The sequence below is a fragment of the Hipposideros armiger genome, unplaced genomic scaffold (genome assembly GCF_001890085.2).
Source record: "Hipposideros armiger isolate ML-2016 unplaced genomic scaffold, ASM189008v1 scaffold_40, whole genome shotgun sequence".
NCBI classification, from domain to species: domain Eukaryota; kingdom Metazoa; phylum Chordata; class Mammalia; order Chiroptera; family Hipposideridae; genus Hipposideros; species Hipposideros armiger.
In genome coordinates, this window is record NW_017731390.1 from 3,907,572 (window position 1) to 3,933,436 (window position 25,865).

Consider the following 25,865-nt stretch of genomic DNA (forward strand, 5'->3'; position numbering starts at 1 on the left):
TGAACAATTAGCTCTAATAATTGAAGTATAGCGTATGTTAGATGGTGATAAGTATTATGAAAAAATAAAACAAGGTAAGAGGGATCAGGAAGTGGAAGGAAGGACAGATTGCAATTTCGAATAGAATGGTCAGTGTGGGCTTCATGGAAGAAGTTGGCATTAGAGATTTTAAGGTGAAGGAGTTAGCAATACCAAGGTCTGGGGAACAGCAGTCCAGATAGAGTCATCAGCCAATAAAAGGCCCTAACGCAGGAGTGTGCCTTAACAAGATGAGGACCAGCGAGCAAGACAGGTGTGACTGGGCAACAGCAAGTGCAGGGAATAGTAGTAAGACACAAGGTCAGAAGTAATGGAATCATATCATGTAGGGGTTTGTACACCATTATGGACTTTGGCATTTATGGACTGAAACGGGGAAGCATTTCCCTGTTTTAAGCAGAGAAGGGACATGATTTGGCGACATATGTCAGAAGGATCACTGTAGTTGAGACTAAACTGTGGGAGGGGACAACAAGATACAAATAAGGAGATCTGTTAGGAAGCACTTCCAGTAACCCAGGAGAGACATGGTGGTGCTTCGGACTCAAGTGGTAGCAGTAGAGATAATGACTGAAATTATACTCAAAATTATATAAACTGAAATTATACTAGAAAGGTCACCATACCTAGCATTTCACACTGGGACTATTTCTACCATTTTATTTTTTTTTTGAAAACAAGTTTTATTTAAATAAGGGTTTAAACATTACATAACATTAAAACCGAAGGGGGAAAAACAGAAATCAGTTTACTTCACGCAAACAGTTGCATTAGGCAATTGTTACTAGAAAGTTGCAAGCTATACAGTTAGTAGGTACATGACTGACACATGAGTTTGAAATTTGTTACCTTGTCAAAAGTTATACTCTGATAGAAGGCTGGCCTAACATTCTGGTGTTTGGACATCAATTAGCTAGGATTTGTCTGTTGGAAAAGACCTTGGTGGCAAGCCAGATGTCCTATCACCTCACTAGAGGGAAGATGGCTGCTTTAAGCTCCATCCACCCAGTCAGGTTGGAGACATCAAGGGATCTTTGACTACTGAAGGCTGCTGTCTTACCCCATCCTATCTCCTCTCGGCTTCACTAAAGGCTGTTCAAGTGGTGAAATTCCCTTAGGGAAGGGAACTCTGCAGAGGGAGAGCCGAGGAGCTTCTGGCCAAACAGAGCCGCTGTGACCTTGGGGCTCTGAGCTTGGCTGAAACATCATGTTATTGCTTTGTTTCAGGCTGGACACTGCCAGGCACCTGCTGCTTGACCTATGTTTAAATGAGGGACTTCGAGACTAGACATCATAGCTCTTTTCAGTTTATTGCATGAAGTAGTTACACTAGTCCAAGTAAAAAGCAGACCGCAAATGATTACATTATACAAACTGTGAGGTTTTTAACTTTGTGACAAGGGACAGAAGGGAAATTCTATTCATATCAAGGGAATTCTCACTTAAGCTTCAGTGAGCCAGAAGCACTTAAAACCCATGAACCTTCAGCTGGTCGTCCTTAGCCAGTTCAATCTCTATGAGAACCTGGCATACAAGGTGTGATAAAAAACTACGGTGAATGTTTAAATAAAAAAAGTTATTACAGTAAAAGACATATTGCCATTAATCCCACTCAAAACACTCCCCTCACTTCGAACGCACTTATCCATTCTTGCCACTTTCTGAAGCAGTTCTGGAAGTCCCCTTTCACAAGTGTCTTTAGTTGTGCTGTTGTGGCTACCTCAATGTCCTAAATAGATTCAAAACATTTACCTTTCATGGTCATTTTGACTTTGGGGAAGCGCCAGAAGTCACACCCTGCCAGATCCGATGAATAAGGTGGATGAGGACTCACCATAATGTTCTTATTTGACAGAAATTACCTTACCAGAAGCGATGTGTGACATGGAGCCTTTTCGTTGTGATCACAAAATACAGTGAATGATGTTGCCAAGTGCCATCCAGTGGAAAGTCAGGGTTCTTCAATGTGAGAAGCAGTACGTTCAACCTTAGTGAAAAATGTGTGAGAAGTTTCAACTTGTTCGGTGCTGTCAGTCAGGTGTGAGTTATGGTTGAGAGAAGGTGTGTTTTAAAGTGTGCTGTACGTAAATCATCCTCCATCATGACAATGCTCTGTGTCACACATCAGTACATGGCAATTTCTGTCAAATAAAAATATCCACTTTATTCACCGGATCTGGCATCATGAGATTTCTGGCTCTTTCCCAAAGTCAAAATAATTCAGGGCATCAAGGCAGCCATGACAGAGCAACTAAAGATATTCATGAAAAAAGACTTCCAGAACTGCTTCAGAAAGTAGCAAGAATGATGGGATAAGTGTGTTCGAAGCGAGCTCCCCCTCGCTTTGTTTTGAGGGGGATTAATGGCAATGTATCTTTTACCGTAATAATTTTTTTTTTATTTAAACATTCACCGTATTGTTTGATCACACCTTGTATGTTCTTGCACTGAATTGCTTCTCCATATTCTGCGTGCTCAATTACAGTACCATTGCAGGCAAATTTCTTCTTAAACACTGTCACTAGTTTCTTTTTATCATAATCATCAGTGATCCCTTCGACAGTAGTAAAAGTCTTACTGCTATTTCTCTGTTGAATTTTTATACGGATATAATCCTCAGTGCCAGCAGGGAGCAGATTATCACTCTTTGTAGCATCAGCAAAGGGATCGAAAGTGAAGGTTCTGACTAACAGCTATACCATGCAATTCCTTTTCCTTGGTGGAAACAGCCTGCGGGAACCTGTGGTGGTGGGAGAAAGCAGGGCAGGGGGACTGATTGCTGGGAAGCCAGGGAGCTCAAGGGGGAGGCCTTTGAGTACTTCACAGCGGTTTGGTGACTCTATTCCCACTTTCTTAACTCTTCATCATGGTTTCTATGATGCTAATAATAATAATAATAATAGAAATGACTACTTACGGAAAGTTACTAAGTGCCAGCCATTGAGTTAATCATTTTGCAGGAATATTCCTTCTTGGGTCCTCCCAACAAACCCTGTGATGTAGGTATTATTATTCTCATTTTGCAGATGAGGAAATTGAGCAATAGTTTAAGCCACGAGTACAAGATCACGCAGATCATGAAAGGCAGAATTGGAATGCTGCCCAAGTCGGTCTGATTCCGAAGCATAGATTCTAAGTCACTATGCTGTAGGGCTATCTCCTCCTTCCTTGTGGTCCCTTCTCATCATATTTCCCTGGGTGATCACACCCACCCACCAGCTTCAATTACTATCTATATGCTGATCGCTCCCCAGTCTATATCTCTAGTCCAGATGTTTCTGCTTAGTTGTAGCCAATACAGATAGTCCCACATTTATGATGGCTCGGCTTATGATTTTTTGACTTTACAATGGTGCAAAAGCAAAATGCATTCGGTAGAAATTGTACTTCAAATTTTGATCTTTTCCTGGGCTGGTGATATGCAGCATGATGCTCTAGTTGTGCTGGGTAGCAGCAGCAAGCTGCAGCTTCAGTAAGCCATGCGGTCACAGGGTTAAACACCCATACTCTACAATGTAGTATTAAATGCAGTTTTGACATGCTATTTTTAACTTATGGTGTGTTTATCAGGACGCAACTCCATCATAAGCTGAGGAATATCTGCATATAAAACTGGTGATTGGGACACCTCTATCCCACAGGCACTTCAAACCCAACATGTCCAAAAGAGAAGTCATAATTTCCTCAGAAAGTCTGCTCTTCTGCCTGTATTAGTTTTCTCGGTTAGTGCTCTCAATGTCTCAAACAGAAAGCGGGGTCACAATTAATTCTCCTCTTCCCCCAGGCTCCCGGACCTAATCACCAAGGTCTACTGATCTGACTACTTCCTAAATTTTTCTGCCCAAAGGTCTGCCTTTCAGAGACTATTGCAACAGCCTCTAAATGGTCTGACCATACCTCCCACGGCTTAAAATTCTATGTTGGCACTCTAGTGCTTATAGAATAACATCCAGGTTCCTTACTTAGCATTAGAACCTTTCCTGAAAGGACTTACCTTTTCCTTGGCCTAACCTCCTGTCACCTTGCTTTTACACTTCACACTCCAACAACACCAAACTGCTTAGGATTTCTGGACTGTTCCCTTGCTTTATCCACTGCCTATTCTTCAAAACTCTCCTCAAATGCTATCTTTTTCCTGTGCCATCTCACAACCCCAGCATTCTCCCTCCGAGTCGCCTCTTTACACAGAGCAGTGGTTCTCGAATATTTTCATCTGAAGATAATTTACATTCTTAAATCATTGAGGATCCCAAAAAGTTTTATGTGGGTTATAGCTATTGATATTTATCAGGTTAGAAATGAAAATTGTGAGTGTTTAATTATTTGTTAATTAATTTAAGATAATAAGCCTGAAAAATACATTTTCCCAAACAAAAATAATTTAATGAGAAAAGTGGCTTTGCTTTACGTGCTTTTGGAAATCCCTTTAGTATCTGATTTAATGTATGACAGCTAGATTTTCATATTTCCACATTTAATCTGTTATGATATCACATATCATGTAGCCTTTGAAAAGCTCCACTGTATACTCTTGACAGAACAGGAGTGAAACAAGTAGTATTATTATGAAAACAATTCTATTTTCCTATCAGAAAGGATCTCAGGGATACTCCAAGAGTTCCCCCACTACACTTTGAGAACCACTAACCTAGAACACATTTGAAATGTTGCAGATTATCACTTGATACAGTAATCCCTTTGTTTACAAATTGACCCAGATACTGACATCCATGAGGCTGAAGTTTATTAGTTTCTTTATCTTCAGAACACATTGCAGAGTGGACAAACATTTGCTTGGTTAATGCTACCTTCTCTTTCTTACCCTCCCATCTTGATCTTGGTAAGGCTTAAAAGTGGAGCCATCAGGGGGTATCTGGATTCGAACCGGGGACCTCTTGATCTGCAGTCAAATGCTCTACCCCTGAGCTATACCCCCTCTGCTGGAAAGGGGAAGAACACAACTTAATTGTAGTGTTTACTGACCGGGCAGTGTCTATGTTATTAACAATAGCTTGGTATTTATGATCAATTGCTTCAGGTTTTTCGAAGTGATACTAAAGAACTAAAAGAAGATTGCATAGGAAATCCAGACCCAAGTAGTGGGAGAAAAGAGTGAAGTCGGCTTTGACCCAAGCTTGAAGGACCTGTGGGTGTATGCAATGGGATTCCTCTCCTACATTAACTACAGCCTTTTCTACCTCTGGTGTCTGGGGATTCTTCAAGTCTCATTTATATCTTTCCTGCCTCCAACCTGAGCTACATTGAATCCCCAGCCCAGTGCTTTGCACGCAAGAGGAAGTTCTTCGCTTGTCTTTCCCAAGACCCTCTCTGCTCTTGTACCAGAGGTGCCCCCGTTGTCTCCATTCTCTCCAGCGTCTTCAGTCACTTCCTCCTCTTACTTGGCTCCTTCAAATATCAACAGGCTTCCCCTGGATTAAAAAATCCTTCCTGTCTCAAACCTTCCACACCTTATATCTCCTCCGCACTCTCTTAGCTGAAGAGCTTGCCTCTTCCTCTTTGGAGAAAATCAGAATCAGTCATAAGCAGCGGTGTGCTGGTAAATGGCTAACAATCGGCTCCAGGGGGCCTGATTTCCCAAAATGCAAATACTCCTACCTGCCAATTTTAAGCTACCAAAGAGAAGTCAACTGGCTTTCAAAATTCCTGAAAATTTAACTATCGGTTATCACAAGCTGGTATGAACCGAATCTGGCACATTTCTGGAATCAACGATCTCCTTCATCAACTACCAACTATACACTGACAACTCCAAAAATTTTGTTTCCAACCTGGACCTCTCCTTGAATTCCAGAATTAACTGGGTCTCCAATTGCATACTTAACATCTCCTCTTAAACGCCTATGGGGCACCTCAAACTTAATATATTGACCCCATACTAGAATGTGAAGTCCATGAGGATAGGAGGCTATGTTTTATTACTTTCTGTGTAAGAGTTTTAAAAAGAAACTCTTGAATTTTTCTCTCCTAAACTTACTCCTTTCCCAGTGTTCTTTATCTCAGGAAACTACACCCACCATCCATCCAGATAGTGAATACAACAACAACAAAAAAGTCCTTCTTGGTTTTCTCTTTCCCTCATCTCCGATGTACATCCAATGTACAGGAAGTGTGTGGCTCCCCTGCTATGGGCAACCTGGGTTCCCGCACTCCTCTCCAGCTCTGCTGATGCACTGCGGTAAGCTAAAAAGTGGCCCTCGAATATGTCCACATCCCAGTCCCCTTGTGAATATGCTACCTTACTTGATAGAAAGGACTTTGCAGATGTAATTAAGTTTAAGGATCATGAGATGGGGAGATTATCCTGAATTATCCTGGTGAGTTTAATGTAATCACAAGGGTCATAATAAGGGGAAGGCGGAAGGAGGATCATAGTCAGAGACCGAAAGAAGATGTAAGTGTAGAAGCAGAGACCAGAGAGTGGGGAGATGCTACCCTGCTAGCTTTGAAGGTGAAGAAAGAAACCATGAGTCAAAAAGTTCAAGAGGCCTCTAGAAGCTACAAACAATCAAGGAAACTGATTCTCCCCTAAAGCTTCCAGAAGGAATGCAGGCATAATAACACCTTGATGTTAGTCTCGTGAAATTGGCTTTGGAACTCTGACCTCCAGAACTGTAAGATAATACATTTGGGTTGTTTTAAGTTAATAAGTTTATGGTAATTTGTTACAGCAGTGATAGGAAACTAATGCACCACTGTAATCTAAGACATCACCACCATCTCTCACCAGCACTATTGCAATAGAATCCTAACCTGTCTCTATGTGTCCACTCTTTTTTCTTTTCTTGTGATAAGAACACTCAACATAAGATTTACCCTCTTAACAGATTTTTAAATGTACAATACAATATTGTTAACTATAGGCACAGTGTTGTACAGCAGATCTCTAGAATTTACTGATCTTATATATCACTGAAACTTTATACTCAGGGATTAGCAACTCCCCATTTCTCTTTCTTCATTCCCTGGCAACCACCATTCTACTCTCTGCTTCTATGAGTTTGGCTGTTTTAGATATCTTATACAAGTGGACTAATGCAATATTTGCCCTTCTGTGATTGGCTTAACTTAACATAGTGTGACATGTTGTCACAAATTTCCTTCTTTTCTAAGGCTGAATAATATTCCATTATATGCATTCTCTATGTCTAGTCTTGACTTCCTATAAATCTTTCCCATAAGAGTATGGGTGAAGATTTCAAATTACTCTACTCAAAACTGTCCAATGCTGGCTTTTCATCCATTTGGATGAAAACTCTTTACCTTGGCCTACCAGGCCCTCTACAGCCCTGGCTACTTCTTCAGCTCTCTTGAATTGCTCCCCCCTTGTCCATCTTCCTCCAGCCACTTTGTCCCTAGGGCCTTTGCAGTAGCCGTTTCTTCCACCTGGGTTGGGTTGCCATGCAACCCCCCAACACACGCGCGCACACACACACACACACACACACACACACACACACACACAATGGCCAAATGGCTGTCTCTTTCATGTCATTCAGGTCTGAACTTCAAAATCACCTCCTCAGAAAAGTTTTCTTCCATGGTTCTCAAATAACCCCCCTCATATTTCCCTAAACGCAGCATCTTGTTTAATTTTGTTTCCCTTTTCACTCCTGGGTATTTCCTTGTTTATTCATTTGTGCATTTGTTTCTAGTCAGTCTCCCTTAGATTTTAAACTCAGTGAGAGTGAGGACCTTCGTGTCTTTTTATTGAAAGTATGTTCTGCACCTAGAGTGGGGCACATAGTACTAGCTTCATAAAAAGAGAGGTACTGCTACAAAGTATAGCCAGGGAAGGTCTCCCAGTGGAAATGTCTTTCTAGCTGGAGTTTGTATTCCTTTGAGAGAGACCAGGGGAAAGGATTCCCTCTTCAGGTTTGCAAGAGGTTGTTCTCTGACTTCTTAGGGTAAACTGATGGGTGGGATTGTGGATAAAGAATTGAGCCTAGAAAAGGCAGATTTGTACCTAAATTCACGTTTTCAAAAGGCCTCATCTTCAGTTGGTCTTTTAATTTTGTTCCTCATCATTAGTAAATTCAACATCATCTAGCAAGAATTAACTAATTTTGAACAAATAAACAATTGTCAGTACAAAAAAATGTGAGATGGGTGTAAAAAGAATTTACTAAATATCCACCAGCAGAGGGGGTATAGCTCAGTGGTAGAGCATTTGACTGCAGATCAAGAGGTCCCCGGTTCAAATCCGGGTGCCCCCTAGCCTATCCTTCATGTTTTCTCAGTCACTCAGGTATAACCTAGAATAACTTGAAAGTCTGTGGCTTCTGAATGCAAATTCAGGTACTCCTGGTAAGATCCCTCACCCTTATTCCTTGCCAAGTTTATCTCTCATCTTTATTCCTTGCCAAATTGACTCTTCAAATATCCCATCCCCATTTCTGAAAAGTCCTCTCAGGGGACCTTACCACCTCTAAGATGTTTGCTGCCACTCAGAGGTGAGAAGCCCACGTCTATTCCCAACAGGTAGGAAAAAGCTGCACATCTTCAGGTGAACGGTAAGTGTTTTTGGGTAAAGTTGGAGTGTCTGGATGGGGCAATACCATTTTGACCTAGAAGACTAGGAGAACGAATCCAAGTTCAAAAGGTTTATATAACTGCAAAATTTAACAAGACATACACAGGTATAAGATAGAAGTGGACAGTTGTCTCCTTCATATTAGCTCAAAGGCAAGCCTTTGGCCTGATAACGTCCAGGTTGTAAGTTTGAGGCCTGGTGTCCAGGAAAGGGGTGAAAAGTTGGTTATGTCTTGGATCTGGGCTTTGCACTGGATAGCTGCTCTGCTCAGTCTCCATGTCTAGCCTTGCGAGGCATCTCACAGTAGTGGGAGCCCGAGAGGAAAAAATGTGCTGGAGTGTTCCCCTGGGGCCCAGAGGGATGACACAACCAGATTCCGGGTTTAAAATATCGCAGCTGCCCCCTGACCCAGGCAGCATGCCTCTGCCTTTCTCCTTTATTTTTCCTTTTTTGGGGCAAAATCTAGTCGAAGTGGACGCCCTTACTCCCTTTCACACTTACAGTTTTCTTCTGGCCCAACATGATGCTGTAGGTGACGCAGCCAATAGATATCTGTCCTCACCTTTAGGTTATGAAACTTGATAGCCTTGTATTACTAGTTTAGTGGTTCTCAAAGTGTGGTCCCCTGGGAACTTAGAAATGCAAATTCTCGGGGCCCCACTCTAGGCCTACAGAATCAGAAATGGGGAGGTGTTTTAACAAGCCCTCCAAGTAATACTGATGCACACTCAAGTTTGAGAACCCCTGCATTAGTTTTTGTTAGTTTGCATTAGGATGTAACTTTATTTTTGTAAATTAAAATGACCTTATGATTGTACATTGGCCAAAATAATGTTCTCAAAGTGCTTTGTTTGACTCTACCCGTGCCATAAGGGGTGAACACAGCACTTCTATGTCACTGGTAAAAAGTTGAAGTTGGAGAAAGACTGTGTCCGTGGGTTTCGCTCTCTTGACCCACCCACAGCCCCATAAGAAACGGAAAGCCAACTTGAGGAGTCATTTTGTCCTCGGAACCCGTGGCCGCGGAAATCCCGACACCTCTGGCGCCAGCAATCATGACGCGCAGCTTTTGTACCTGATTTGTGCATATATCCACCCTTCCTCCTTCTGCTGGGTACAAAACAAAACCGAAATCTCTCCGCTAAGGTTGGAAAATGAGGAAGGAATTTTTGAAAATCGTTTTTGTTTTATTTGAATCTAGGACCCAATGTGAAGATAGAAGAATCGAGAAAGAAGGAATTATGCTACTTGTGGAGGGAAAAAGCCGTCAAGGGGGCACCCGGATTTGAACCAGGGACCTCTTGATCTGCAGTCAAATGCTCTACCACTGAGCTATACCCCCGCGCCGCTCCTGCGGTTGGAAATAGCTGTTTGTGTGCTGAAGACACTGCTATACAGGGTGGGAAGCAAGGGTAAGGCGAAAGGAATGAAGGAGGAAAGGAGGCCAAGCAGAAATTGCCTGAATCTGGGGAACCCCAGGAAAGCTGCATGTTAGAAGCGCAGGGAAGGAAGAATTAGCCGGAGCTGCGAGGCGCTGAAAACAGGCGGGGGGGACACGTTCCGCCCGACAAAAAGTGGGAAGGATGTAGCGGGGGGAAGGGAGCGTAACTGAGGGGCGGGGCAGGGGGGTTCCCGTTCTGTCCGCAGGTTCATGCCAGGTACCGACGGCTACAAAGGAAAGTCCCCGAATTTGGTGAATGTGATCGGCCGTTCAGGAGGGGTCCAACCCCATCCTTGACGGATGCCAGGAGTCTGCCCGCCTCCCGCAGCCGGGGTCCCTCAGATATGCGGCTAGACAGGCTCCGCACCGCCTACAGCGCGGGAAGGGCTCTGGGCAAAGCCGGCTGCCCGCGCTTAGCCTCGGGGCTCTCCTTTCCGGGGTGCCTGCCGCCTTTGGTCCCAGGGCACCAGGGGCCCTCGGGATTCACCTAGGCGCGCACCCTGACCCCGTAGCCCTCCCCGAAACCCGCCCCCGCGCAGCCCCACGTAGCCCAGGGAGCGCGCCTGTCCGCGTGCACCGCTGCCCGCGCCCGCGGCGCGTCCCCGCCCCAGTGCAGCCCCTCCTCCCGGCTGTTTATTAGGGGAAGGAGGGCGGAGGCGGAGGCCAGTTCCCTAGCTCCAGCCGCCGTTGCTGCCTCCTGTGTAGTTGCAGCCGCCGCCAGCTCACTCCGGGGGAAAGAGAACGCGCGCGAGCTCGGGCGTCCACGCCCCAGCCTTTCCCGGAGCCATGAATCCCAATTGCGCCCGGTGCGGTAAGATCGTGTACCCCACGGAGAAGGTGAACTGTCTGGATAAGGTGAGCCCCAGGACCGGCAGACGCGTCTTTGCCGTCACCGAGCAGTGCTTCAGATTAGGGGAGGAGAGAGGGGTCGGGTCTATGCCGCCTCATCCCCGCGATCCTGGGAGGAGGGAGGGAGGGCGGTGTCATGGGGTGTTGGGGACAGATCCCAGTCTGGAAATCAGGAGATCCTGAGGCGAGGCAAGGAGTCCACGCGTGGTGGGCAGCCACTCCTGGAGAAGGGCTGTGTGCCTAGGGGTTGGGAGGACGGAAGAGGGGTAGGGAAGCCAGGCCCCAGGGTGGGGGCTGGGGGAAGGTTAGGGGTGCAGTCCCGCCCCCTAGGGCCGGGAGAGTGAGAGGAGACTGCCGCTCCCTCTCCCCGCCGCCCCGAGCGCCAAGTAGGCGGAAGCGCGGGGCCCTGGGGGAGGGGGCGGCAGGAGGGGGGGCGGGGCAGAGGCTGGGGGGCCCAGCGACACCGTTCGCTCTGGCTGCGAATGGCCAAGCTTCCTGGCCTGGAGACTAAGGGGCGGGGGCTATCAGCCGGCGAGTGTTGCATCTGGTGAACTGGGCTGCGGCGAAGGACCTGAGCCCCACTGCGAGATCCCTTTTTTTGGACGATCTGTAGCCCCATACCCCTTGGGTGGTTCAGCAGTTAATGGACTAGCAGACCTCCTCCATAGCTTCCCAGCCCCCACCTCAAATTAGAGGCCAACTCAAGGTACTGGGCCGCCTAGCCAGAGCCGGGCGAGGTCGGGTGCTGGAATAGGATGGTGGTGGTGGGTGCTTCACAGAGATCTGAAATTGTGCTCAGAGCTTGAGACCGGCTTGTAGAACAAAGAGCTAACTTTTCAAAGCAGGTTTCCTCAATGGAGGGTGGGGTTGGCTGAGTTCACGAGAAGGCAAGGATAAGGGAGGTGTTTGGGGTGGGGAGGGTGGCCTTCTGGAAATTCACTGTCCCCTGGGGGCCCTTTTGCGATGTCCCCCGCAACTGGACTTGTTCATCTGGTTGCCATTATACTTTTGGAGGGGGTGGAGTGTAGAACTGGGTGTTTCCAGCATTTTGGGGTGGGATCCGGTACTCTTTAAAGCTCCCTTAGATCCTGAGGCAAAATCTGCCTCTCCTTTGCATCCTGCCCCAGTCTGAAGGAGGGGCCTCTGTGATGTTGTGCCCTTCCTCGTGCATTTCACCCACCTCCCAAAGCTGGCTCCAAGTCTAAATATTCCCTCCTTCCCGTCTGAACTGGCCATGGTGGAGGGCATGGGATGGAAGAGGGGTGCAGAGCCCTGGGGCCAAGCTCTTTGCCCACCTGGAGCCACCTTTTGTTTGGGAAAGGACAGTTCTTTGGATACTTGTCTCTCCCCTTTCCTCTTGGGGTTGGAGCTTCCTCAGTGACCTTTGACCTCTGAGTCAGGGTGAGGGGGTGGGATTCCAATGTGGGCATATAAGGGATGTGGGTACTGACCTTCCTGGTGACTGTGCCAAACTCTGGAGGGCGGGACTTGAGCTTGGAAGCACTAACTGAAGAAATAGCTGTCCTTGCACACTGATGTTTTTGCCCTTCTCTGGTGGCAGGGATTTTGGCCTCTGTATCTTGAGTTCCCTGGACCCTCCTTCTCTACAGTCATTAAGTGGGAAGAGGCTGTAGACACATTCACCCATATAAGGCAGAAGCACCATATGATGGAGAGATTGCTGACCTGGGAGTTGGGAGATGTGGTCCTCATTCCAGGTCTGCTCCCACCAGCTTTTATGAAAGACCCTAGGCCTCAGTATTCACCATCTGTCAGATGGGTATGATGATGTCATTTCCTTGGAGGTGGGGCAGTGCACTAAAGTGCCCGGAAGGGGATGTGGTATAGGCTGTGCCCTCCCTACCTTTTTAGGATACTCTGTCTAGCCCCACACCTGGGTCCCCTTGTTAAGAGCATTGGTGCTGGTGCTGTGTGTCATAGGGGAGGGGGGCAGGGATCCTGCAAGGTTGCCCTCCTCAGCCAACTGTTCTCATGCCCTAGCTGAAGAGGACATTCAGGTGGGGGTTGCCTTGGGAAGCGGCAGTTGGTGATTCCTCCCTCTTCAGAGCTCTCCCTATAGGAAGTGGCCCTGGGGAGATCTCCCTTGCACTGAGCAGGAGGCCTGGAATATCTATGTATCAGACGTGTTCCTCCTAACCTACTCCCGGCAGTAAGGACTGGCATTTCCGACTAGAGAACTGGTACCCTAAGGGCTGAGACCTGGGAGGGAAAACATTCAGTCCCTGTAGGCAAGGTTGCTAACCAACTTCCCAAGACTTCCTACTTACTGTAGAAGAGAGTCAAATTAGACCTACCTGGTTCACTACAATCTTCGTAGGGCATGTAGTCCACAATGTGACTCAAAGCACATGCTATGTCCTTGGTGTTAGCCTGTTCTTCTCCCTGAGCCTTATCTCCCAAAGGCTTAAGGTGCATAAAGGCCATGTCACCTCTAATGGTCACCCTGCCCCCAACCTGCAGTACCCAGTGTGCTCTGCATCCTGGATAAATATGTATTACTGATGACGGTGTTTGAGGAAGGAGGTTGAGATGTGCTTCCCCAGAGGATTTACGGGATTAGAGTTTGGGGAGAAAGAGGGTGACCTCATTTGCTCATTCATTCGACAAATATTGAGCATCTACTTCGTGTCAGGTACACTGAAGGGCTTCCACAAGGGCCTTTGGGGAGGGAGAGAGGCTGTGTCTCCAAATGTCCTCTACATTTTGAGAGAGGTGGAGTAATGTCCCAGACCCTGTTGGGAAGCATTTGTATCTCAGGACCTGTGTTGTCAAGAATCTTGCCCTGTCCCTCTCCCCTGGCTTACTTTCCTGGGCTTCTGAAAACAGGTAGAGACATTCATTCAGGAAGGATAGAGGACTGGTGGGCACCAGTTCCTCTGGAATCCCCCATTAGGAGGGCTCCCCACCTCTGGTTGTTTGAACTACACGCCATTCTACCCTGCCACCCCCGTAGGCGTCAGCCAAGGTAGAAGGAGGCTGGGCTGGACCCAAAAAAGGAGCCAAGTCCTTGCAGCTGTGGTGCCCCATTTTCCTAGTTAAAGCTGGGAGTACCCCCACCATCACCTTGTGGCCATCCTTTCCTAGTAGCTACTACTTATTGCGATGTGCCAGGCTCGGTCTTCAAAGCAGCCTCACAAAACAGATGTGGTTGCCCCTGTAAATGATGAACGCCATAAATGAAGGCTCAGGTAGGTCCTGTGGTTCATTCCCTTCTCAGCCAGAGCTGGAGTTCAAATCTGAAGTTCTTTGTGCTCAGCTCTTCTGCCTGTTGTGTTTGCAAAAGTACTTTTATTTACACTGTCTCATTAGTGTCCATAGTGGTGCCGCCCCCTTCCCGAACCTGGCCTGAAGAATACTCTGGGCCTGGGCTCTTGCCTGGAGCTGGGGCACTAGGAATAATCATCTCTCCCTGGGAGTTTGTGGAGGGCAGCCAAGGTCAATGCCTTTAAGCCAGTGGCCTCCGTGGCCCACTGAACTAGGCTGGTGGCCCAGCCAGGGTGGGGCTGGTATTAACCCTGAAGAAGGGAGAAACTGTAACCCTGGGCGACAGGAAGGGAGAGGAAGGTCTCATACTCCAACCCTGAGTCATAGGCACTCCAGGCAGCCTGGGTGCAGAGGGCAAGATGCCAGGCTACTGGCACAGTGACCTGAAGCTGGCTGCATCCCCCTCGCCCAGAGCTGTGAGCAGTGCTTCCCCCACCTCCACAGTGGTTCCAGAGAGATAAGGGCTGGCCCAAGTCTTGCCCAAGTGCGGGGGTGAATCTTACTTCTGTCCCCATCAGCCTCTGTTTACCTTTCTGTGGATTGGGCTGCAGCTTTGCAGCTGCAGGCAAGGGAGACTTGAGGGTAATGCTGGAGCCTTGGGAGATGGGCTGAGAGGCTTCTAACAGGCACCAGAGGTCTGATTTTGTTGTGGAAGGGAAACTGGACTTCCAGGGCAGCAGGAAGGATTAGCGTTGCCTGCCCAGAGGTGTACTTTGCTCCCCTGAGTCTTGAGTCCCAGGAATGCTTCTCTGAAATCTTACCTGGGAACTTCCAAGAAAGGGGGAAGTCTTGCTCTACAGGGCTCACAGGGTAGGGGACTCAGGAGGCAGAGAGGGTCATTGTGGGGTTGTATTGACTTATTTCCCTGACTGTGTTCTTCATCAGACCTGATTGAGACAGGGATGGGGTTTCTTTCATCAAGGAGATGGGGTTCCCTTGGGGTGCCTGGTCCAGGCCTGGCCCACAGGGGCTGTTGGATGACTCACCATATTCTGTCCTCCCTACCCCCGCTTTCCTACCCCAAAGAGGACACAGTGTCAGAAGCTGCTGGGTTTTCCTGAACCTCGGAGCCCTCCAGAGAGGGGAGGGGAGTGACGTGAAGCAGCTAGTGGTGCTAAGCTTGCAGCCCATGTCACCTCATTACTCCTCCCAGCACTCTGTGGGACCCTGTTTTTAGCTCCACTTTACAGATGCAGAGACCGAGTTCAGTAGCTCTCCCGGAGGCACTCAGTCCACTCTTGTTTTCATTATTTTGCTCCCGTGCGCCCTGTAAGGGAACAGATGACTACTACCCAGCCCAGAGGCTCAGCTGGTGTATCTAGCTGAGAGCAAGGGGTCTCTGGGGGTGAGGTGGAGAAGAGCTGCTGATGGGAACGGGCACCATCCTCTCATATGGGGGCTCCCTTCCAAACGGCAGCCTGAGGGGTCTTGTGGAACCCCCAGCCTGGTCAGTATATGCTGCTCCCCTCTGCTTGGCTCCAGGGTGGGATCCTGGCCATCTGCTAGGGTAGGGATGTCCGTCTCCCTCCCTTTGTCTTCCTCAGATCAATCAGGAGGCAGCTTTGGAGGTCCCCAGTCCTAGGACAGTGCATATTCCTGCAAATGTGTGTGTGAAAGTGGGTCATGGTCTGGATTCCAGAGAATGTTTTTCCTGGCAGGCCTCTGTGGGGGTGGGGGGAGGCGGGGGCCCAGGCAGGGGCATGTGCAGCTAAGCAGTCAGAGGCCAGCGGACTGGGTGGTGACAGTGCTGGGGCACTCTGCCAGTGCCCCCCAGGCACTGGGGGAGGGAGAGGGGCTGTCACTCAGGGGGCTGATGTGAGCAGGGTCTACCCTGTTGTAGTTTTCTGGTGGGTGGGTTGTAGGTGTTGGGGTTTTGCATCAGGAGGCGTCTGGGCTGGGCTCTGGGATAGACCCCGGTTGGGGTGGGGCCAAGTTCAGACTAGCTGTCCCTTGGCTTCCAGACTTCCAGGTGGCCTTCCCAGAAGAGTGGTTCTCTTATCACTTCATTTAGTATTCCACCATTGGAGATTCCTTTGGGTCCCCTTGACAGGGAAAGTACCCTATTAGAAGGCGATCACCCCCCAAATGACCCCATGGTCTCTGGTTGAAGTGGGGTAGGGTAGGGGAGGTGGTGTTCCAACCTTCCAGCTTCCTTTTTCCGTCTCTTCCTCTACTGTGTCCCAGAAGCACCCTTGTCGGGGAAACACATTTTGAAAAGCACTGCCTTGGGGGAATTCCTTGACACAGGGCCAAGAACCAGCCCTGTGCTGGTCACCTGCAAAAGCCTCCCTGGGCCCTTTCCTGGCTTTTGGCCCCTTTGTTTGAGGGGTCAGGAGTGTCTCCTTTGACTGCTGAGAAATGGGGCAGAGACAGGCCAGGCAGATCACCCAGGCAGCCCAGATTCTGGAGTCCTGGAAGCTGGACCCTTGGTTCACGCAGATCCTGGGTCTCATCACCGGCTGCCAGGGGCAGGTTTAGATCTCATGTGCATGGGTTTGCCCCAGCATCAAAATTTCTTAGGATGGGGTCACTTCTGTCGTATCCTTTCCCTTTCCCTCATGGCTTTCAACTCTGTTCCCCTCCACTGGCCACCCTGGAATGGTCCTGGTTGTTCTATTCTGGGCCTCTGGGCTTGACTGGAGTCTTACCTGTCACTTATTCTCACCCGCATTGTAGCTGTGTCTCGGCGCTGTGAAGCCCCACCAGTACCCCAGCACATACAAACCTTCAGTGTGCGCTGCTGAGGCCTCTTGGCCGAGGTTCATATCTTCTGTGCCCAGCATCTAACATTCGGGTACTTAGAGGTGCCAGGTGCTGTGCTGCGGGCTTTGTAGGTGCTTTCTCATTTAATCCTCAACAGTCCCAGGAGTCACAGGTATCATTTTCATTCTACAGACCTGGAAATGGCTCAGAGGTGTGGGCCCTGACCAAGGTCACACAGCTAGTCAGGGTAGAGCTTTGATGTCCACTATGGGGGGGGGGGTTTCCCCTCCAGGGCTTTTAAGCAGAGCCCTTCAGTGCCTCAGGGAGACCAGCTGCTGGGTGCTCTCCTACCAGAGGGGTGGGAGAAGGGTGATGGAAGGGGAAAACCTTATAGGAGTAGTGGCTAGAACTGGAGCACCCACTTCTGTTCTCTGGTCTGGGGTCCCACCCGTCAGAGCTGGAGTGTCATCCAGGCTCACATGTGTCAGGAAATCCTGGTGTGGGAGCTAAGAGTGCCTGGGTTTCCAGTGTGGGTGCTCCGGGTGCTTGGGGGCTGGGCCCCCCTTCTCTTCTCTAGGCCTTGTCAAGACTGAGGAGCTGCCCCTCACTTTCAGCAGTGGCTTCTTAGCAACCCTGGTGCAGGTTTGCATAAGCAATGAGGCTTCTCCAGCTGGGGGTAGAAGGAGTGGTCAGGAGAGGTGGAGCCGATCTTTTGGGGACAGCTTGACACTACTATTACTGGCCTCTTCCCCACTCATCCTTCACATTTGCCCTCCGCCCGCTCCTGACAGCTCAAATGGCTGACTAGTGGGGAAGGGGAGGGGAGTGCCATAGCTGTCAGAGCCTCCGTGACCTGAGATGTCCTTAGCTCACCCAGGGTGATTCCGTGTTCCAGTCCCTGGGATGGAGCACTCCTTCCCAGGGCCCGAGCCCCACTTCCTGAAGTACTGATGCCTGACAGGTGTCCTCCCTCTGCCTCTGTCCCCAGTTCTGGCATAAAGCATGCTTCCATTGCGAGACGTGCAAGATGACACTCAACATGAAGAACTACAAGGGCTACGAGAAGAAACCCTACTGCAACGCGTGAGTCCTGCCTTGGGCAGGGGGCTGGGCGGGCCCCTCAGTGTTCTCCCTCCTTCTACCTTCTGTTCTAATAACCACAAGGTGACATTCTGTTAGTGTCAATCACATTTGTCCCTCACCACAGCTGGATGAAGGAAGGGCTGTTACCACTCACATTTTACAGAGAAGGAAACAGGCTTGGGGAAGAGAAGGGCTTCTCCCAAGAAAGATTACATGGCTGGTGAGAGGCTATTTCAAACCCAGTAACGCAAGCGTGTTCTTCCCCCTGCGCCCTGCTGCCAGGGAGGGAGCCAGTGTGGTCTTTTCAAGAAAAAGTGACCTGCCCTGTTTCTGCCCAGTTGTGTTCTCCGCTTCTCCTTCCCTCATTTCTCTTCCCAAAAGAGCAGTTGACTTACCTCCATCTCTTATCTGCCCCTTACCAGAGGGTCTGGGTGCTAGGCTTTGGGGGCTCCTGGCTGCAGCCCTTCCTAGTGTTCATTTCTTGTCAAGTGGGGGCAGCAGGAAGGGGTGGCCTGGCTCAGGGCAGAGCTCGTGCCTGCCTGGTGAGGGAGGCCACACAGACCTTCACCTCTTTTCCAGTGGAGTTAGCTTGGACTCCTGTTTCTGCACTGGCACCTGCATGCAGCCTGGCCTGCTGCAGGGAGGTGGATGGAGGTGTGGTGGTTCCCCCGTCCGGTGCTGTACCAACACCTTCCACCTTCAAGGTGACTTTGTGCAAACTCAGGGCAGGTCCATGGCACATGTAGGATCACATAGCCACCCTGCTAGGTGGGGGCTTCAGAAGGTCAAGTCACTTCAAGTCAGTGGCAAGATCAGTATTCAGAACAATTCAGTATCCGATTGGAGTCCACATTTTTTGTTTTAAATTCTCAGTCAGGAGGCTCTTTGCAGCTGAAGTTCACCCAGGAGGGGAACTTTTGGACTTCCTAAGAGGGGTTGGGGGCTTCTACCCCTTTGAAAGGCTGCCTCTCCCTTGTTGCACCCCCTGCTAATACCACAACTTCATCTTCTTGGGGTTTTTTCATTCATCAGACAGGTTTTGCTTGCCGGCTGCTACGTGCTAACCTGTGCCAGGTACTGGGAAAACAGATTTCTGATAAAAATCTCACACTCAAGAAGCAACATGTGTGTTGTCCCTTCTGGGAGGGATTAGGGCACTGGGAAGGTTGCCCTGGGGTAGAAAGAGCATCATAGCTCTGTCCCGCTCTTCGAAGTCAGCTGCCCCTTCTGTTAGCTTCCATGGTCCTCTTCCCCCCACCAACCCCTCCCACCCCCCCAAGGGAAATGGGACATTCTTCAAATTCTTAAGGGCTCACACAAGCACTGATTCTCTGCCACTTCCTCCCTCTGTTGGGGAGCGGGGTGGGGTTCAGCAAAGCCAGAAGCCTGGGCAGTTTTAACGCCTTGATTGCTGGACGACTTCAAGCTAGACTTGGGGCACCAAGGCTCTTCTGGGGACAGCTGCCGAGCCTCCGCCCTTGCAGGCTGAAGCCTGGCTGAACCCTGAGCCCAGCAGGTGGCGGGGACTGATGCTCTTCCCAAGACTCCAGTAGTCTAGAATTCAGTGAGCATTGGGAGCTGGAGAAAGAAATCAGAGGCTTATCCTTGTTTTCTCCTGTATTTTCTCAGCCTGGTGCCAAAGTCCCAGCTTAATTTTCTCACCCTCTTCTGGGGAGGCAGCAAGTGGAGTGGGGAGCTCCTTGCAGGGGTTGGGGCGCTCTGGGGCAGGCAGAAGATGAAGCACCTCTCCCTGGATGCTGCTTCCCACATGCCCAGGCAGAGACTCCCCCATCTGTCACCTGGCCCTCAGCCAGAGAAGCAGGTTCACCCCTTGGGGATCCCCCAGTCTTTACAGCCCTGGCCTGTGCTACCCAGCTGGGAAGGAGAAGACTTGGGGGCTCTGTGGCCCAGCTATGTTTCACTCCAGCTGTTGTAGCACCTTGCCTGAGGCATTCACACTCCCTCAGCCAGCTTCTGCTAAGCAGTTGTTCGGTGCCAGCTAGCCAGACATGGAAATTCCAGGATAAATCATATGCAGGCCTGACCTGCAAGGAGCGCCCTCTGGACCTGTCTGAGTCTCGGTTTTCCCATGGTTCAGACTTCCTCCCCTGGGATACTGGACTCGAGACCAAAGAGTTTCGAGCACAAGTGATGCGCCAGGCACTGTCCTGAGTATTCACTCTCATTCCTTCCTGTTTTCTTCCTGCCTCCCGCCCCATCCCCCAGTGACATTCAATTTCCGAATCCTGAGGTTTCCAGGGTATAGCTTTGCCCTAATTTCTATCCTGGCCTTGCTTTGTGGACCAGGCCTGGTTTCCTTCTCAGCAGCACCTCCTACTCAGAACCTAGAGAGGCAGGTGGTCTCTCCTGGCACTTTGCCAGGGAGTTGTGCCCACCCAGTGAGTGATTATGCGTTTGGCGTGCAGGGTGGTCTCTGCGTTTTGCCTGTCTCTGGCTAGTCCCTGAGCCAGGATCTCACAGTGAGGTGTTCAAGAGAGAAGAAAGCTGCCTGTCTTTTCCCGGTGGCTTCTCACTACTGAGATGTAAGTCACTGGAAAGTGACTGTAAGCAGCAAAAAGGCCTCTTCTATTTCTCTCCTTGTACCAGACTTGCCTTAGGGTGAGGCAGTGGGGAAAACACAGGCTAGAGCTCACAGCCGGCCTGCCTGGTCATGGTGGACCCCCATGGACGTGCACTTACGCATGTGCCTGGTGTATCCAGACACACACACGCTGCCAGACGTGGGGCTGGGGCGAAACACCAGAGAGGCAGACTGAATAGGCTGCGTTTGTGTCCACACTTCCCGGGCACGCTAGAGGTATGCATGCCCGCTTTTGCACAATAGCCAGTGGTGGAAGAAGCACTATTAATTGAATTCTTTCTTGAAGCTTCTAGGTAGGTGGCGGGAGTCTGCTCTGTTGGGTAGAGGAATATTTATGGCCTCGACTACTTGTTTTGTAAACTACATTTTCTGAAAGTGGGGCAGATCTACACCACAAACCTGCTTTGTCTCCATGCAAATAGTCTCTGAGTCTCGAGGTCAGGGGTGGGGTGGGGATGGGGAGAAATGTGCTGTTCCCTCCTCCTTGGGGGCCATGTGTCAATGGATGCTGCAGACCTGGGGGTGGGGGTGGGGGAGTTACAAGCCAGGGAAACCCGTTTTTTTGTGGAGTCAAGTGGGGAGTGGAGATGGGCCAGTGAAGAAAGGGAGGCGCCTGGTTCCACCCTTACCCTCTTCACTGACTGCAGATATCCGAGGTCCGTCCCTCAGTTTTCTTGAGCTGTGGCGTGAGGGACTGAGGAGAATGGAGATGTCCCTCGTTCTGAGGGACAAGGCACTGTGGTCCTTCTGCCAGGCCTCAGAAGGTGGAGTGGGTCTGTGCTGGTGGAGCTGGGTGCTCAGTGTGTCTCTGGATTCTAGCACACTGTCTTAGATCCCAGTGGTCTTAGGCGATGGGGGAGCGGTGGGCAAATCTAGGTCTGGGGCCTGGGGCTTTCCTGCCTCCCCAGAATTCTCTGCCTCTTGACTGGGCAAAATGGGATCAGATGTCTTAGGGAGCCGAGGGCAGCACCAGGAGTGAGAGTGGAAGGGAGGTGTGTGGTGTGTGCTTGGGACAGGAGGCACGCTCAAAGGGGCATCCCCAGTGGCCATATGCGGCCTCCAGGCAGACCCCACACTTCACTCTTATCCCCAAATCCTTGCACTTAGAGATGTCAGGGCCTCAAGGAACCTCAGGAGTCACTTTGCTTCTTAGCATCCCCATTTCATAGATGAGGAAACTGAGGTCCAGTGTTTCCACACCTTGCCCAACTTAGCAGAATTATTTCTCTTTATGTATTGCCATCAGGGGCACGCGCTGGCATTGACTTTTTATTTTGTCTCCAACCCCTGAGGGCTGGTAAGTTCTTCTTCACATCTAGCCTTGATCTTTCTGGCTGCTCATTATTTTTCTCTGATCAAACAATGCTTCCTTGTTGCTTCCTATCCCCACCACTTCAGCCCTGAGGCCTCGGGGACTGGTGAGAAACTGGGTTAGAAGGGAACCCTCCCCACCGCTCATGGGCACTGTTCCCGGCAGGGGGATCAGCAGCTCCTTCCAGAGGCAGGATGTTGGGACTATTTTTTTTTTTTCTCCCTTTTGGTAAAACCAAAGGCTCCTTGTTGCTTTTGTTGATGTATTTTTGTTCCTACTTGAACAAAAAGCTGTGGTTTTTGAACGGGTCCGAGGCTGGAAGGGGGTGAGGTTGCATGCAGAGGCGGGCACTGGGTTTTCAGGCTCTGTGGTCTGTTCTTCTTCTGCCTCTGGAACACAGCTAATGGCAGTACTGGGCGTGGGGCTGTACCCGACAAGCTGTCCCTGTCCCCAGTAAGCCCATAAACAGGAGCCTAGCAGCAACTCAGCATCCTCCTTATCCTCACGGTCCCTCTGAGCAGGAAGGTGTCTCAGAGGTCCTTGGGGATAACCCCTCCCCTGAGGCAGAGGCCCCGTCTGCATCCCCACAGGTCCGGGTTCTCAAGACACCTGCTTTACGAAAGCTATAAGGAATAGGCGCCTTCTGACTGCGGGTGGCTGAGAGCCCCTCTGGGGTCTCTCCTAATGGCCAAGCTAGGAAAGGGGTTGGGCTTGAAAGATGAATTACTGTGTACACCACTCACCCTGCCAAGCACATCTTTCCCTAAAGGTCTGAGAGCTGTGAGTGGACTGGGGTCCACCTGAGAGAGAGATGTCAATTTGCTCTTAGCTGGCTGGGTAGCTGTGGCGGAGAGGAGAGTCCATTGGGCAAGGTCTTGGTCCTTGACACTGGACCTCAGTTTCTTTATCTATGAAATGGGCACATTGATAATGCCTACCTTTTTTAGCCCAAAGCCTTGTGGAAAATTTCAAGAGGGAATGTGCACGGGACACAGCATACGAGCATCAAGAAGTCACTTTGTGTGCCTGTTAAAGTTCTCCTGGAGGCCTAGGCTACTGCTGACAGCTTCCTGATTGCCCTCATGGAGGCTAGATCTCTATCCGTCTCCCAGACTTCCTGTCCTGTGGGCTCTCTCCATGCCTCTCTTCCCGGGAGCAGCTGATACTGCTATCAAGGATGGGGAGGAGCATCGCTGAGGCCCCACTGTGTTGAATGATTAACAAGGGGCTGGGCCCAGGCTGGCCCATGAAGGGACAAAGGAGCTGTGCTCTGGACCCAGCTCCAGGGACACTGGGTTCTCCCCATCCTGGCCCCTTGTTCCCTCACCATGGCCCAGTGTTGGTGGGGCTGGGGTTCCAGTGGGGTCACTCGCTGGGGGCGGGCGGCCCCTCTTCTGTCTTGGTGCCCACGTTGGCACACACATGCATCCATTCATCTCTACAGGAATGTGAGGGTCGTGGGTGTGCGGAGTTTCAACCTGAGGACGGAGCGGGAGGGAAAAGGTAAAATTCCCAGCAGTCCTTTCTGGAAGGAGGTCGAATCAGTTGGAGCCCTTTCCAGGGCAGTCGTGGTGGGGGGAGTGGCACAGCTCTGATGTTGCTGTGTCTTCCCCTCTAAAAAAAAACCCATGGCACCTGTCTTCCTTACCTAAGTAGTCTACAAGGAGCCTGCAGACAGTCTCCTGGTTTTTCCCTCATGGGCCCTCCGCAGTTGAGAACACCCTTGCTGTCTGCCTCCTCCCCACCCCCACAGATATTCTCTCTCTTTCTCTCTCTCTCTCTCTCTCTCTCTCTCTCTCTCTCTCTCTCTTTGCTCTCTCTCTCTGCTCTCCCTGCTCTCCTGCCTGGAGCTGAGGGTGAGGTTGCCATGGGAACCTGAAGCGCAGTGAGCAGGGAAAGGAAAAGGCAGGCAGGGTTGTCTCACCAGGGCTGGGGGCTGTGGGGAGGGGACAGGGTTGACCCAGCAGAAGGAATATAGCCTGAGTTGCATGTCTCCCTGTCTTCCTCTGGCCTGGGGTTGGAGATTCGGGGCTCTGTGCTCCTCTTTAATCGACTTAGTCTGATTCAGAATTAAAATCCCCTTCCTCCCCCTGCCAGATCAAGCCAGTCAACATCTAGGCTGGTCACCCTTTCCCAATGGGATTAGTGCTCTGGCTGTGGGGGCACTGAGATCTGGATCTCATATGGCTCCAAAGAGAGGATGAAATACCCACCAACCCCACCCAGAGGCACTTGCTCCATGTTGGGGTTTCCTAAGACCCTTCTGGTGGAATGTAGGAGGTGTTAGAAGTGTGTGAATGTGGCCTGTAATGAGCACTGTCTCATGTGGAACTGCTGGCCTTGGTGTCCAGGAGATGCGCTTCTCTGCAGAAGGCCCATCTATACATTTATCGTGTATGAGGAATCACGGTGTGTGTAGGAGCCTCGGAACTGCAGGGTGTGGGGGTGCACGTCAGGTACACATGCCTGGCTGTCCTTGGGCTACTGGAGCTGGTATTCCGGTTTACCCCTACACATTCAGGCAAATGGGAAACTCCAGGTTTGCAGACTGGCTCCTGTGCACATGTGTTTGCCGAGCCTGCCTGCTACCCTTTCCCATCAAATGCTAACCAACGCCATCTTCTCAAGGTCTGGGCCTGAGCTGCCCTGGAGGTCTTCTGCCCCATCCCTCTGCTTTAGGACCTGCTCTCCCTCCTCTGCCACACGAATCTCTCCTTACAGATGTTCTCACCACACTTCCCACCCCATGAAGCCTTCAGAATGGCTCTGACTTAATGGGTAGGTCATCTCTGAAGCCCTTCCTTTTAGGACCTCAGGGCCAGCCAGTTCTGCTAGAGATCTTACTTAAATCCCTCCTACTGTTCTCTTTCTAATCTCCATGAACAGATGCCCAGTTGATTTTCTTTTTCCCTGAAACTGCTCAGGAATTTTGAATGGCACTCTCCTCAGCTGTGGGTGGCCCTGGTTTTGTGGAATTGGGCCAAGCTTGGGGGGACTGGACCCACAACCTTAGCCCTACATTCATTCGCAGGTCATGCCAGCTGCAGGCATCTGTGTTTACTTTTTAGCCGCTTCTCCCTCCTCTCATGGTGGGGCAGCTATGGGCCTGGGCTGATCTGGAAGGCAGGACCCAGGCAGGGCAAAGGAGGCTAGGAGTTGGCGCACAGTTAGAAACACCTTGGTTCAAGATAGTGGGAAATCCAGAGGGAAAAGGGATTTGCCAAAGTGACCCAGCAAATCAGTGGCAGGGCCAGAGTCCAGCACTGTGCCCTGTCTAATCATGCCACCCCCTTGGTTGAGTTCTCCAAACCCCAAGTCCTGCCTGTCACTGAGGGAAGTCATGTGTTCACCAGTAGCTCTGGCTCAAGGTGGTACGGGTGACGAGAACATGCCAGGTTTGGTGAGGGCACAGAGGCAGGAGGCTGCTCATGTCCAGCTCTAGGGCATGTCAGCCAACTGGGGTGGAACATGGCTGGAAGGAGGCAATCCACCTCTTACCTGGGGACAGCCTGTGAATCAGAGATCTGCTGGTGGTCTCCTGCTCAGAGAAGCCACCCACTAGTCCCTGAAATAGCTGGGGTGCATGTGGACCCCCATCCATTTCATATACCCGCACGTGTACACAAACCACGGGGACTCAGGGCTGCCTCTCCCTTAGCTGGTTTGCTGGGGACTTGGTGATGACCCAGTGGGATGTAGGAGGCCTGAGTTCTAGTCGTGGCCCAGCTGCAACGCCTGGGGTGACATTTATTTATTCAACAAACATGTATTGAACACCAGGTACTGTTCTAGGAGCTTGGGATAAATCAGTGAACAAAAGAGACTAAAAATTACCCTCACCTCATAGAGAAGTAGTGGAGAGAGAAGACAAAAAACTGATGTGATAAATAAGTTAATTATGAAGTTGCCTAAGTGCCTGGTGCTATTTCCTCTGGGAAATGAGGGTGTTGGGCCAGATGGTCCTAGAGGTCCCTGCAGACGTGGCTGTGAGGACTTCCCT

General features: G+C 50.2%; 1 protein-coding gene, 3 non-coding genes and 1 pseudogene across 7 annotated transcripts in view; 2 read left to right on the plus strand and 3 right to left on the minus strand.

The window, feature by feature from the left end:
• Window positions 1-882: 882 nt before the first annotated feature.
• Window positions 883-9,647, minus strand: LOC109380696 (eukaryotic translation initiation factor 1 pseudogene; annotated as a pseudogene).
• TRNAC-GCA (transfer RNA cysteine (anticodon GCA)) lies at window positions 4,904-4,975 on the minus strand. The gene has a single exon. It is a non-coding gene; the product is annotated as a tRNA-Cys (tRNA).
• Window positions 8,202-8,273, plus strand: TRNAC-GCA (transfer RNA cysteine (anticodon GCA)). The gene has a single exon. It is a non-coding gene; the product is annotated as a tRNA-Cys (tRNA).
• A 168-nt stretch (window positions 9,648-9,815) lies between the features above and the next one.
• LASP1 (LIM and SH3 protein 1) overlaps window positions 9,816-25,865 on the plus strand; it is a 37,319-nt gene continuing 21,269 nt past the window's right edge. Inside the window, exons 1-2 of one of the 4 annotated variants that reach the window (XM_019638768.1) lie at window positions 9,816-10,002; window positions 17,857-17,951. In XM_019638768.1, coding sequence (XP_019494313.1) covers window positions 17,896-17,951 — 56 coding nt within the window. In that variant the 5' untranslated portion in view covers window positions 9,816-10,002; window positions 17,857-17,895. Of the gene's footprint in view, window positions 10,003-10,696; window positions 10,887-11,409; window positions 11,587-17,856; window positions 17,952-25,865 lie in introns of those variants that run through there. The other 3 variants (XM_019638767.1, XM_019638769.1, XM_019638770.1) reach the window with 3 other exon arrangements.
• Window positions 9,861-9,932, minus strand: TRNAC-GCA (transfer RNA cysteine (anticodon GCA)). The gene has a single exon. It is a non-coding gene; the product is annotated as a tRNA-Cys (tRNA).